Raw genomic sequence first — 14816 nt, 5'->3', positions numbered from 1 at the left:
TTCGTACAATGTGCACTTGCTCCTGTTTCATATGCATGATTGATTTTAAAGGCTCCTTTGCAGAAGAACTCCAGAATCCAGCTGCTAAGACTTATATTACATTGTTTTCAAACATAAACAAAAACTTACTGAAATAAAAATCTGTATTTCTCCATCTACTCAATGGAGAAACTAAGGGATAAGAAATAAAGTACTTCAACATAACAAATTGAGACTAAAACTAAAATTAGTTTTTTTAATGGCTTTATTGTTACGACCTTTTGATTATATCATTGTTTTGAATTGCTACCTTTTAAAATGAGTGTTTTTAATTTTGGCTTTCTGTTTTACTTTTAACAGCAGGAATTTTTACTTCTCCCTTAAAATTAATATTATTCTCCCTTAAACAAATACAGTTGATTGAGGGAAATGTCTGTGTTTAATCACATGGTTATCAGACTTATTTGCCTTTCACATAACAAGTGATATCCTTATTTACAGGTTTTTAAATAGTCCTTATTGCTAGTACGGTAATAATAAGAAATGAGGAATTTTCTCGTCTGCATAGTTTTAGCAGATGCTATTATAATTTTAGTTTAAATACAGTATAAATTTTGAATTTATACCATGCATTTAGTATTTCATCGATAATTGTTTTAATACATTGCAGGATCTTTTTAGTAGAATGGGAGTAAATGTGATCCCTTTTGTCTGGACCTATTCATTTTTACTTTTCTATATTGTTTACCCTTTGCTTTGCTTTTTAATATAATCTACCATGTTGTTTGTATTTCTTAATGTTACCTTCTGTCCTTTTTTGGAGCAAGTAAATATCTTTCAAACCTATTGAGGTTTCTATCCAAAGGACATAATTTCTAGTTTGATATATCAATAAAGTAAGGAATGATATATTATGTAGTTGTTCTGAGATGTGGTCATGGAGTTCTTTTGATCTCTACAGGGCCTCCCCACTCCCACCACATACATACATTGCTGCTTGAGTTGAAGAGAGGACGTTTTAATGTTACCATTTAATAAAAAGGAAAGCTTAGATATAAACTAAATCCTAAAACTGTAATACAAGTTCAGTTGTTAGATTTGTTTATTTTGTTTTGTTTACAAAGACACCTTTAAAAAGAATATAATTTAGTAGGAGAAGCCCTGGGTTCTGTGGTTTCCTCTATCAGTGTGTCCTCTTAGGTCACTTTACCTCTGTTAGTTTAATTAGCTTTTATGTGAATTAGAGATAGGCCTCTTTAGCCTATGCTATGGCTTGGACAAATTGCATGTTTTTAGTCCCTTTCAGCTCGCAGATCTGTGATTTTGTAGCTCTGCCGTGGGTTGTATCAAATGAAAGATTAACTTGAGGGAGTGTGACAGCCTTGGAGAGAAAAACTCTTCTTGTAACCTCTGCAGCAACACTGAAAATCTGCTCTCGTGAGTGTTAGTAATGTGACCTGACTGTAATCTGAGGTGCTATGGAGCTTTGTATTCACCCCTGCAGGCCCTGTGCCTCAGATGTTTTTCAAATGCAAGATAAGAAGAAGGAGGCTTTAATAAGGTGTTTGGCTTTGTTCAAAAGATATCTGTGTTCTCCTTATTAAGGTGAACTTTGTTTATGGGATTGATTCTGTTTTTAAAAGCATCATATGAAGTTGAGTTGCGTGTAATGGCTACATATATGCCTTACTTTGGGGGCAGAAGAAAGGCAATAGAGTTGTATATGATGTTGAGTTGACATAAATCAAATTAATTCTGTTTCTATTCAATAATTTTATAAAAGATTAATTTGACTGTATATTAGGTATATATATTAGTGATACATTAAATATATATAGAGAGAACATATTAGTATTTATATAAAGAGTATAAATTGTTATATAGCTATTAAGGTCATTTTAATACAATCTCAGAATAAATATTATAGCTAAAAATATTTTAAGAAGCAATTGTCTTATTATACCTTTAATTCAATATGCCATTCCCTATTTGGAAATTAATCTTTTTGTATTTTCATACTCATTAGCTCCATAGTGCCAGAATGTTCCAGTAGCCATGTTGACTTGTAATTTCATAGTCATTTAGTACCTTACTACTCAAAAGTGTTATCTGCAGACTATACCTGGGTTGTTATATATATACATGTTAGAAATGCAGAATCTAGGGTCTTACCTCAGACCTACTAAACAAAAAACTGTATTTTATTAAGATCCCCTTGCAATTCTTATGCACATTAAAGTTTGAAAAGTACTTACTTAGTGCAGTTTACTAACTAGATACCACTTGAAAGTGTTGTTTTATGTAGTTCTTATGCTGTGTGATTTCATTCATGGTTTGGCTTCAGAACTGTGTTATCTCTTCCTTTAAATGGAGCGTAAATACCTGTTGTCTTCCTAACTGATAATTAAAAGTTCTCAAAATGTTTTAGGGCATGTTTGTTGGGGTATATGTCTTCATTGTACCTGTGAGTTTCTACAAACTGCATGCTAAATGTACTGATACTCCTTGTGTAGTGAGACAGCTGAGTTGCAAGTAAAAATTTATCTGAGGTTTGCCATATGTGCAAATAAGAAATCTATGATTTGATTTTAACAAGTACACCAAGTTTAGTGAAAAGGGGTATAGCCATCCATCTGTAAGCTCTGGGGCGAATTTGACATAGTCATCAGAATAGCAGATCAAGCTGAAAAGTTTAGTTCTCACTGAATACTTAATAAAAATCCACTGTAGGGACAACATTGTTCCAAGTCTTCATAGTTACGATAGAAGTTGAAAACACTGTCTGGTTCTAGACTCATTTGCCTGGTTGGCCAGTCCATTGCTTGGTCATCAGCATCTCTTTCATAAGCAGATTTGGCAAATTGCAACGTGTAGTTTCTAATCAATATCAGCTACACTGTCCTACTACATCACTGTATTGTTTCTACTATCAAATTGTTTAATTTGGAATACTTAAGTATATATTTTCCCTACTTGATCAATTCATGAGTTTGAAATTATATAGATATTCCTAATTGTTAATACAAATTATAATTATCTGTTATCATTTTTTCTTCTTAGTCTCTTAGGTTGAACTGTCTTGCCATTTTTGTAAATAAAAAGCATATCAGCAATTTCATATGGTTTAACCTAATACAATAAATGTAAGGGACTCGGTCTTTTTTTGTCACCCAGCCACTAGGAATTACCTTGTTCAGCAATTTCATGTGGTTTAACCTAATAAAAAAATTCAAGGGGCTCTTATTTTTGTCACTCAATAGCCACTAGGAATTATCTTGTAACCCACGTTTGCTTTTATTTATTTATTTTTTTGTTTGCTCTTCTAACAAAAGAAAGTGCCTTTTAGGAAAAACAATACCCTTACATGGAAATTAATGAATGTAACAAACATGGGGCTGATAAAAGCTACTGGTGAATTAGTAATTTATAAGTATAATATGTTTTTTAAAATTATATGGCATAAACATTACAAAAACACTTTTCATTAATCTGAGATTTTTCTTCTCTATTTGATTGCAGTTTCGTTTTAGAAATGTAGTTCTTTTCACAATAAGTTTTAAAATATAAATTAAATTATTTTAGGGAAAAAGTGTATTGAATGAATTGGAGAAATTTAATATAATTTCACAAAAATTAAATGTAGTTACTAATATTTTTGTTAATGTTACTGACAGTTCACTAAAACTTCAGTAATTAAACCAAGCTAGTTTAGTCGTTAATAACTAAGAATGATTTTGGCCATTTGCCAGTGTTACCAGGTGAAATAAAATGAGCTACATAATTATGAAAGGAAATAGATGCTATCTGTGGAGATGGTTTTATTAAATATTACTTAATGATATTAAGATTGTGTATTTCATTTTGTTTAGGTCTTTGAATGTTACATATAGTTGCAGTCCTTTTAGCAATCCCAACAGCAATAACTAAGGTTTGTTCAATTGTATAGTTAGCAAACCAAAGCAAAGGTGTAACAACAGTTCTCCAGGAGTGTGTTTATTCACCTACTGGGAGACTGCCTAATGAAGTATATCTTAAAGGTGATTTGACAACCTGTGAAATCTAGGGTGAATTTCCAGATCTTTGTCATTCTGGGCTGAAAGTTAATAATGTTAAGAAAGTACCTGAATTATAAAGCAAACTGAAAGGTGGGGATGTGGGATTAAACCACCAGTGTTGAAATTTCAGCTTCTTTTTACTAAGCCTGAAGTTCATACATCATAGCAAGTTAATATATTTTAAAATATAAACTGCAGAGCTTTCCTTGCTTTTTACTATTACAGAGAAAAATAATTGTGAATTCAGTGTGTGTTAAAACAACTTCTGTTACCACATTTTGGGTGTTTTATATTATGTGTTATCAAGCTGTGTTTTTGTGTTTTATTTTAGCTTATTTGCACTAATCTTGATGAACTCAGGGAATTAATCACAAAAATCGAGAATGAACTCAAAGATCTGGAAAACAGTAGAAAAAAATCGGTAGGTGTTGATCCAAAAGTTCTATCTATTATTGTCAGCATTAAAATTTATTCCTGCTTTTTTCTAAAGCTTTTTTGAAACCTTGTTTTCCTGGATTACATTAAAATTTACAATGAAAGATAGAAACATTGTTTCTTTTATTTCTCCTGTGTGGTCTAGTTTTTATTTTTAATAGACAGAAATTGTGCCAGGAGCAGTTAATTTTGTTTGCCTGGTTTGTATCAGGTATAGTTTTAGATATTTCCCAATATACTGGCTGGTTGTTTTCTGACTGATAGTTTTTTGGGTGTTTGCCTTGCAAATATTCTTAATAATTATATGTTTTTAATGGAAGTTTATTGCTTAGTAACAAAATTTTAATTAAGTGTAACATAAAAACAGATGTAAATTGTTTAATACTGCCCCAGATAATTTTGATACATACTTAAACAATATGACTTTTTAAAGAACTTTTATCTGCTGAAAGTTTTTTAACTTTCACTGTATCCTCTAAATTATAATTAGTCTTTGCTTTCATTTTCTAATATTTTAATTGTTGAGAGACTGGAGTTTAAAGGCATTATATTTATTCACCCAATACTTGGTAAAACACTTAATTGTGCTGTTTATTAAATCAATAACACCTATTTAGCTAGCATTTATAGTTGGGCTATACACAGATTTTTAAATACAGTTACATGCCAATAAATAAATAGGAAAGGCTTTAAACACTGAAGAAAATTGATCATTTTTTTTAAACCCTTTGTTTTGTGCCTTAGGAATATCATGAAACCACTTTTAGATCTTTGCTCAGAACCTGTTAAGATATATAAAATATGGTTAGTGATTCAGCAAGTTTGATATCAGCAGATTTGTGTTAGTCGTTTTTTATGTTATTAGGAAAGACTTACTGGTAGCACTCTGAAAGGAAGAGATTGCAGTACCATAAAAGTACAACCTTCTGAAGTTATTTAATACTAGGGTGAAACAGCCTTAAGCATTTCAGAAGTCTCATGTGTCATAGATAACCCTGAGAGTATCATGGTAATTTAAGAGAGAGAATAAATGTTCATAATGATAGTCATCAATTAGCAAGAAAACATGTTCAATATATAACGTGAGAATGTGGAAAACTGCGTATTTTAGAAATATTTCCGTTAAAAATGGTTTAGACTCTTATATTTTTATACATTTATACTTTAGGTATATGGGCAATCTCTTGATGTGGAATACCAGGTGTTTTCATTAAAATTTACTTCTGTGATATATTCCTCAAACATTTATGTTATATAAATGTTTTTCTGTTAAAAAAGCCAGAGGTTTTTATTTTTATTTTTTTTAATATTTTATGCTCAGGAAGGACTAATTCTGTTCTTCAATAGGGAGGATAGTTTTTAAAAAATATCTGAGTGTTACTGTTTTTTGCAGAAGTTGTTTGTTTTTAGGGAGGTGTCCATATTTCATTCTAAACAGAATTCTGTTAAATTTGCCAGTTTTTTATGCCATAGTTAAACATAACTTAACTTTTATTTATTCCCATATTGTAAATTAGAAGTTTTTTTTAATGCATAGTTTTAAGCATAGTTGATTTGTGTACTTATAGCATATATTACAGGAGAAAAAGACTTTTGCAAGCATTCTAGAGGTTTCTGTAAAGCCATTTACCTCATTTCCATTGGTACTGTGTAGAAGAAAAGTAAAAGAAAATATAAACCACAGCCAGGCATGGTGTGGCTGAGGCCTGTAGTCTAAACACTTTGGGAGGCTGAGATGGGAGGATTTCTTGAGCCCAGGAGTTCGAGACCAATGTGACAACATACCCAGACCCCATCTCTACAAAAAATAAAAAAGCCTGGCATGGTGGTACATGCCTGTACTCCCAGCTACTCAGGAGGCTGAGGCGGGAGGATCACTTGTTCCCAGGAGGTCAAGGCTGCAGTGAGCTGTGTTCATGCCACTGCACTCCATCCTGGGCAACAGAGCCAGAGCCTGACTCAAAAAAAAGAAGTAAACATAAACTACCAATATTTGACATTGTATTACCCTAGGACTTAGTTGATTTGATTTATATCTCTAAACTTTTAACTTGTCCATGCCCCCTGATGTGTGCATATTAGTTTTAAAATATGTTTTCCACCCTTCAAAATGTAAAAATTTTTGGAACTGTACTTAGCAGAGATAATCTTATTGAGATTACCAACATAAGAGCTCTTTCTCCTTAATTTAAACTGTTAAAAGATTATTTAGCCTGGGCACGGTGGCTCATGCCTGTAATCCCAGCAGTTTGGGAGGCCAAGGCTGGCAAATCACGAGGTCAAGAGATTGAGACCGTCCTGACAAACACAGTTTAACCCCTTCTGTACTAAAAATACAAAAAATAAGCTGGACGTGGTGGTATTCACCTCTAACCCCAGCTACTTGGGAGTCTGAAGCAGGGGAAAATCGCTTAAGCCCCAGAGGCGGAGGTTGCAGTGAGCTGAGATCATACCACAGCACTCCAGCCTGGGTGACAGAGTGAGATTCTATCTGAAAAATAAAAAAGATTGTTTAGATCAGTGGGTTATCTTAACCAATGAAATGGCCACACAGCATAAAGCAAATAGACAATAAAAGTTTGCTTCTGTTGTTCCTTATTTTTTACAAAAGCTAATATTGAGTGTGATAGATGTGCTAGGAATTAACTTTACTGAATGTTTATGTTAATATTTACTACCAGTTCTACAGGAATCATTTGTGAATAATTAACAAATTCCAGATAACTGAAACTTAAACCTTTAATACTAAAACTTATTTTAATGGAAAAACTTCCCTGACTCGTTGTACTATACTGAACACAATTTAACCTTTTTTTGATGACTCGAGGGTCATCATTATGAATACCAATATTGTACTCTAAAAATCTGTTGGTATTAGTAGCTCTGATTAAACATTTACCTAAAGGCTTTTATGTTAATATATTTTGAAGGATTTTGTTTGTTTGTATTTTTGCTTTTGTTCTGTCTTTTCTTCATTGCCAAGCTGTCTGTCACCTGTTATTTATTGTGTATGTCCATATACTTGCTCTAGCTGATATATTGTGGATTAAGAAAGCAGGTAACCATACTTAGTAGAATTGGGTTCATGGTGAAGACCTGAAGGATTTTCTTAATAATGAGGTGTATAAACTTGACTGATTGTCTTGTGGCCTTCGTTTACTATTGTCAGATAAATGAAGTATTAATACTGATCTTCATAAGAATGTATTACTGTTAAAACTAAGTATTTGGAGTCAAAACAATTCTTTTATTATCAACATTCATATCTATAAAATGGCTCCAGTAACAAAGAAGACATATTCCATTATAAATATTTCTTTGTCATAAATGTCATCACTAAAGATACAAATTACACATGTGATAGAGGATTATCACAGATTCATGAAATATAAACAGCTAGTTGCTTCAGGAGGCTTCTCTGCGAGACCTTTTCAGGTAGTTTTTCCTGCCAAAGTACAAAAGCCACGAGGAAGAATGATCCTGTTTATTCACTCAGGTGAATATTCCGTTTTAAAAGTTTTTGGTTTGTTTTTTAATTAATAAACTTTATTTTTTAGAGCAGCCTTATGTTTACATAACAAATCTTTTTTAACCGTTTGGAGGTTTTGTCATTGAATTATTTATTGTACTGGAAGACTTAGTGTTTTAAAATTTAAATCGTTTACTCATTCTTGCAAACAACTAATTTTGTTTATGGTTAATTATGTGAAGAGAAATTTTCTGAAATTTATGCTCAATTCACTTGATCCTATCACTTCATTTAGGGGTTTAGTCCAAAAAATCCTCATCATCCTTTGGATCCTGTGGTACTGAACTTAATTATCTACCTGAGATTTGTTAGAAGTGAGACCTCTGGTTGAGATAAATACATAGTTTGACAAAGTCCTTTAATTGTGTGTTTCTTATCATTATTTAGATCATAGCATTATTTCATGATCTAAAGAAATCACAAAACTCTGTTTATTTTTGTGTTTTTAGTTGAGATAAATTTTGCATTTTGCTTAATTATTTGAAAAATATCTTTTTTTTTTAGTCTAGGAAATCTATTCGTTTTTCTGAAAGATAGAGCTAAGATAATGATAAATTTACCTGCTTTTATTGTACTTGCAATTTGTTAGACAATATTGCTTTCTAAATAATAAAAATTGGAATATTTTGCCAAGCTTATATTTCTAAGTATTTCATATAATCCCCTTTTCCCTCATGTTCTATATCATAGTTCTGATTTTCAAAGAAGTTTCAATCTTCTTCAATTAAGGAAAGACGCTTGTAGATATTGGGCATAAGGAAAAGTGAAAATTTTGCAATAAAAATATTACTTATAAGGGAAAAACACTTGTCTGCGTTATATGATGATAAATGAAATACTGATAAGTAAATTTTAAATGTAAGACCATATCTTTTCTAATACATCTTTTAACAGATAAGCCCCTCAACATTGAACAGGATCTAAGACAGATTTTATTTATAATCAGTATGTAAGGAAGGCTATACATACTGAGCACAACTGCCTGTGCACTTTGATCCTGTGATGCTATTTGGAATTTAACTTTTGCTCTCCCTATTTCTACTCTCTACCTCCAAAAGTAATATACACAATGGTGTGTTTAGCAGACCACCCCAATAGTGGAAATTTGGAAACAATCCATATGTCTAGCAGTAGGGAGATGACTAACAATGTTAACATACTGTTACATAGCTAGTAAAACTGGTAGTTCATTGTTACAACATGGATATATTTGTGAAATGTTAAGTTTTAAGAACATACCACAAAAGGCCAGGAATAGTGGCTCACGCCTCTAATGTCCGCACTTTGGGAGGCTGAAGGGAGCGGATCACGAGGTTAGGAGTTTGAGACCAGCCTGGCCAACATGGTGAACCCCATCTCGACTAAAAATACAAAAATCATCCAGGCTATGGCGGTGCGTGACTGTAATCCCAGCTACTCAGGAAGCTGAGGCAGGTGAATTCCTTGAACCCAGGAGGTGGAGGCAGCAGTGAGCCAAGATCACACCACTGGGCTTGAGTTCACACCACTGCACTCCAGGCTGGGCGACAGAGCTAGATTCTGTCTCAAATAAAAAATAAATAAAAAGAACACACAAAATAATATGTATGTAATGATTACAATATGTAAAAAGGTAGGTTAAAAAGAATTGTAAAGAAATTTCAAGTAATGGATAAAATTAATCTTATGTTGTTAAAATAATGTAAATCCAGAATACAATAACAATACTTCTCTTCCCTAACCAAAGGGTGTCCATTGGCTAGACTGAATATTAGAGAAGTCAGACACTTAGATGAGAGATGCTGACCCGTCAGTTTTTTAGGTCACAGAGTTCTCTGTTAAGCCAGTGATTATCAGTCAGGAATGAGTTTGCTGCCCTTCCCTAAGAGACATTGATTGTCATAGTTAAAGAAGTGGCACTGGCATTTAATGGACAGAGGCCAACAGTGCTGCTGAACATCCTGCATTGTAATGAACTGTCTTGTCCCAGATGTCAGTTGCGCTGAGGTTGTAAAACCTTGGTCTAAGCTATTTGCCAAGGGCCCTCCGTATTCTTTCATTCTGTTCACTCCTGCCAACTTACTATGGAGATAAAACAAGTTGATGTTTTGAAAGTTAGGTAGAAATCAGTGAAATCATAATACCAGATCCCATCATAGAGAGAGTATTCTATTACATAATATACTTCTAATTAAGCCTTATACTTGATGAAATTTGTGAATGTCTATTCTTTCGTCCAGGCTGGAGTGCAGTGGTGCCATCTCAGCTCACTGCAACCTCCGCCTCGAGTTCAAGCGATTCTCCTGCCTCACGAGTAGCTGGATTACATGCATGCTCCACCATGCCCAGCTAATTTTTGTGTTTTCGGTAGAGAGTGGGCTTCACCATGTTGGCCAGGCTAGGCTCGAACTCCTGACCTCAGGTGATCCACCCACCTCGGCCTCCCGATATGCTAGGATTACAAGCTAGTGTGTCTTTTATAATTTGTTTTAAGCCTTTTTGAATAACATGTCACATACCTTATTCAAATATAATAACATTTTAAATGTCAGGCATTTTTCAAAGTCCCACTAAATTTGTATTGTCTTCTGTTTAACAGTTTCTTTACTACCTTTTACAGTTCTGGAAAGTTGAGTTTAAATCTATGGAGATTAGGGTAAAAAAAAAATGAGCTTTGCATCATTCTGAGTTTTTGTATTATAGAAGATATCAAAATCTTTGGAAAGACTTTAGTTCAGTGCCTTTTGTGATTTGGAAAATTATGTCAAAACTGAATGGACTAAACATTAATAAAACTTACCTCGCATCTTACCAGACTCTGTAGAAAAAGAAAAAATACATATACATTATGTATTGAAGGAAAATTAACCCAGAATCCAGCAGGGAGAAAAAAGGAGCCTAAATAGAGGGCACAGAGTACTCATGTGGGTGTTACAGTACTTTAAAATAGACCTTATGGGGAACCAGTTCTTTAATGTAAGATGTGATTCTAACAAGTAGTAGCAGCTGCTTTTAAAGAGGACGAGGTGTTTAAGGCAGATTTACTGACAGCATGAAACACTGATAAATAATTTATCGATTGATCTATTTTTTGAGACAGGGTCTCTGTCGCCCAGGCAGGAGTGCAGTAGTGTGATTTTGGCAAGTGCGGTAGTGTGATTTTGGCTCACTGCAACCTCCACCTCCCAGGGTCAAGCAGCCCTTCCATCTCCGCCTTCCAAGTAGCTGGGACTACAGGTGCACACTACCATGGCCAGCTAATTTTTGTATATTTTGTAGAGATGGGGTTTTGCCATGTTTCCCAAACTAGTCTCAAACTCTTGGGCTTAAGCAGTCTACCTGCCTCAGCCTCCCAAACTGCTGGTACTATAGGCATGAGCCACTGTGCTGGCTAATGAATAATTTTTAAAAAGACAATTGAAAAACAAAGGCAGGTCTTAGGGAGTTTAAAACTAACTTGTTTATAAGATAAGCCAAGTCATCAATAGTTAGATTATATTCATTGTCAGAAAATTTGAAAGACATATTTTAGGAACATTTTAATCAATTTTTAAATCTTTTGTATCTAAGGAAGAAACCTGTTACATGAGAAATGTACTTATGTAGTAGAACATTTACTGTGGGCCTTTTTTTGTGTTAGGCATTGTGAGAAAATAATGACAAAATAAAAGTAAGTAGGATGCTCTCTGCTTTTAAAATATTTCCAGTCTTAATTTCACTTACGTGGAACTTTTTATGCCCCTCATGCCAAATAAATATATCATAACTTTGTGGTTTAGATTGTACTGTGAATTGTTTGAGAACCCATTTTTCCGATAGCATGTATAGATCTGTTAAAATTTTATCAATTTGTTTGCTAATATCAATTTATTGAAAACAGTCAAATTCAGTTATCCAACCAGTGGTTAATTTCTAGTCCAGGTTTCTTCTTTTTAAATGAAAATGGTAGCACATCATCTCTTAAATGTATGTTGTTAGATTTTCTTCCCCAGTGATAGTGAACTACCTTTCCAGGAAAGTGATCTGTCACCCAGTTTTTCTCTACAAAGCCAGAAGACACAGAAACTTGCAATGTTATCATTATGGTTATTGTTGAGGTTTGCCTTCGTGCTTTCTATTTAAATGCTAATTTAGAAATGTAATGAAAATATTGAATATACTATTCAGTATATTCAGTGTGGGATGCCTTTAAAGTACAAATGTGTTCCTTTTCTATGAGTCTTAAGTAAAAATTGGTAAGAGTATCTCAAGAGAAAATAATAGCATACATAATAGTTTATGTTAGAACTTCTGTCAGTGTTAAAATACTTTTTAACTTTTTTCATATTTATATGGATTTTACTGTCAAAATAGCACTTTTTCAAGGGACTGTATACCAACAAGATTAGTATGATGTTTTATCCCCAAAACTGTGACTATGCAGGCATATATTAACATGGCAGTAGTTAGGTAAGCAATAAGAAAAATAAGTAAATACTTATTGAAGATAGTATTACCTTTTCATTTAATAGTACTTAGACTAAGGAAAATGTCAAATTAGTTTATTAAATTACTTAGTTGCAGTTCATTATATTTGTGCTGTTTTTATACATGCGAATTTAGATTATATCTTTGGATATAGCCAGTGATTTTAAATGAGACATCTTTTAGTGCCCAGCCAATTCAGTCAGTAAAGACTTCTTTTTGTAGGGATCAATTTGGCTTTTCTAAAGGGGATCTATTTGGCTTTTCTAAAAATTATGTGTTTTAATTAAAAAGCATAATATGGCAGGGCACCGTGGCTCGTGCCTATAATTCCAGTACTTTGGGAGCAAAGGCAGGTGGATTGCTTGAGGTTAGGAATTCCAAGACCGGCCTGGTCAACATGGTGAAACCTAATCTCTACTGAAGAAATACAAAAATTTAAAATTAGTCGGGCATGGTGGCAGGCGTTTTTAATCCCAGCTATTGGAGAGACTGAGGTAGGAGAATTGCTTGAACCCAGGAGGTGGAGGTTGCAGTGAGCTGACATCGCACCATTGTACTCTAGCCTGGGCAACAGAACAAGACCCTATCTCAAACAAAAAAAAAAAAAAAAAAAAAAAAGGAAAGAAAAAAAGCATATTATATTGATATTTAATAATGTCTTCTCTACCACAGGATTTATGTCTGTGACAAGAATCAAACTTATGACAAAAAATATTTTGTTTTGTGCTTCATGTGTCAGTGGTCTAACAACATATTTGTAAATAAAAGCATATAGGAAAACAGCATTCATATTTTTGTTATATAAGTCATGTTTTTGTACTGTTCTTAATAAAAATTTTATCTCCACAATATCACTCAATTTTAAAAAGCATTCTTTGCATATTTTTATATGATTTTAATTTTTTCTTCATGTGACTGCCAATACTTGTTTTGTTTAGATATAATATTACAAGAAAATCTATGTAAATACTTGTATTACTTGTATAAACAAGTGACTTTCACCTAAGTTTAATGTACAAAGCATCTAAATTAAAATGTGCAAAATTATTTGTGGTAATGGGATATTTAGTCTAGAATTTATGTCCCTCCTGTTTTGTCCTTTTTAGGTATCCAGTGTCCCCAGCATCAGTAGATTGCCAGTTCCCTCTCCTTGCCACACCCCAGCCAGTGTTATGCTGGTGCTGTCATACCCATCCCAGATTACTACAGCAGAATGGAGTTGTTCTTTAGTTGTGAGGTAAGTTTCCCTTCCCACCCATTTCGCGTACATAGAGATGCGGCTTTTCTTTTTACAGTATTGTGTAGTTTTGTAAGTTTTAAGTTTCTTTTCCTTTATGATTCCTTAAGTTACTGATCTTTTATACTCAAAAACTTATAAAACTGCATAATATAATGAAGGACTTAACCTCGTGATTATAGACCAGCTCTTTTGGAGCAATCCCTATGGGGTGATAAAACCTCCAGTGTTTGGTAGTTGGGGCAGCTCATGGAAAGGGAGCTGGCAATCTGAAGCTGGAGTGGACATTGGATGAGAAAGCATGAAAGGTAAGTTTCAAATTTAAACTGCATTGTATGCCTTTGGTTCCATTTTGTATGCTTGAAATTCATACTTTTGTTGATTCATAAAGGAAAAATACTACTTGCCTCTTTTTTTGAAGTGACTTTCAGTAAATATTCAAATTGTTAAATTCATATAATGCATTGAGATTCTCTTGGAAAGTATTTTTTACCTATGGAAATAGTGAAAATTCTAACATGGAAACAGTTAATTTATCCCTGTATTCACATATTTGTTTATAAAGGAGAGTTAGAACTAAAATTAGATGCATAAAGGTTATTAAATATATTTTTGTTAGCCAAAGTCATAGCTCTTGCTCCACAAGTGATCTTTTACTAAATTAATCTATCTGCCATTTTTATTGTTTCTGTATTAGACAGTATAGAGAAAGAGTCTTAAGAGCCTTTCTGATTTTTATTACATTCATATTCTCTTTCTTTGTGTTTGAAGATAGAACTTGCTATTTCGCTTTTGTTCTAATTCACTCTAGGTCATTATAATTTTAATTATTATTGTAATTTTAAAAGTTAAATAAGTTTTAGAGATACTGATTCTACCTTACAGAGATACCTACATGTAAATATAGGTACTTAAACAATATGATCTCTTTCTTCTTTAGGAATTGGCTGTGTGGGGTCCAAGAGATATAGCATTGTATAGTGGAAGGAGAGTAGATGTTAGTATTTAGAGTGTAGCATTCTAGTCTAATGGCTGCTTCTATCTGCAACTACGCTTATCTCTCAGTATCGTTGGGAGATTGGTTCCAGGAGCCTACCTTTAAACAAAAATCCATGTATGCCCAGTGCCTTATATG

General features: G+C 33.2%; 1 protein-coding gene across 3 annotated transcripts in view; it reads left to right on the top strand.

Annotated features, from left to right (window-relative positions):
• The window catches only part of BRD10 (bromodomain containing 10), an 83615-nt gene that overhangs the window by 55156 nt on the left and 13643 nt on the right, over positions 1–14816 (top strand). For 2 of the 3 annotated variants that reach the window (XM_074394780.1, XM_003928177.4), the window contains exon 5: positions 4366–4455. The exons of the other annotated variant lie outside the window; for it this stretch is intronic. In XM_074394780.1, coding sequence (XP_074250881.1) covers positions 4366–4455 — 90 coding nt within the window. The remainder of the gene's footprint in view (positions 1–4365; positions 4456–14816) is intronic. 3 annotated transcript variants of the gene reach the window in all.

Source organism: Saimiri boliviensis, chromosome 2 (assembly GCF_048565385.1).
Source record: "Saimiri boliviensis isolate mSaiBol1 chromosome 2, mSaiBol1.pri, whole genome shotgun sequence".
Lineage (NCBI taxonomy): Eukaryota > Metazoa > Chordata > Mammalia > Primates > Cebidae > Saimiri > Saimiri boliviensis.
The sequence above is the reverse complement of the archived record's forward strand: the minus strand, read 5'-3'. Positions and strand labels throughout refer to the sequence as shown.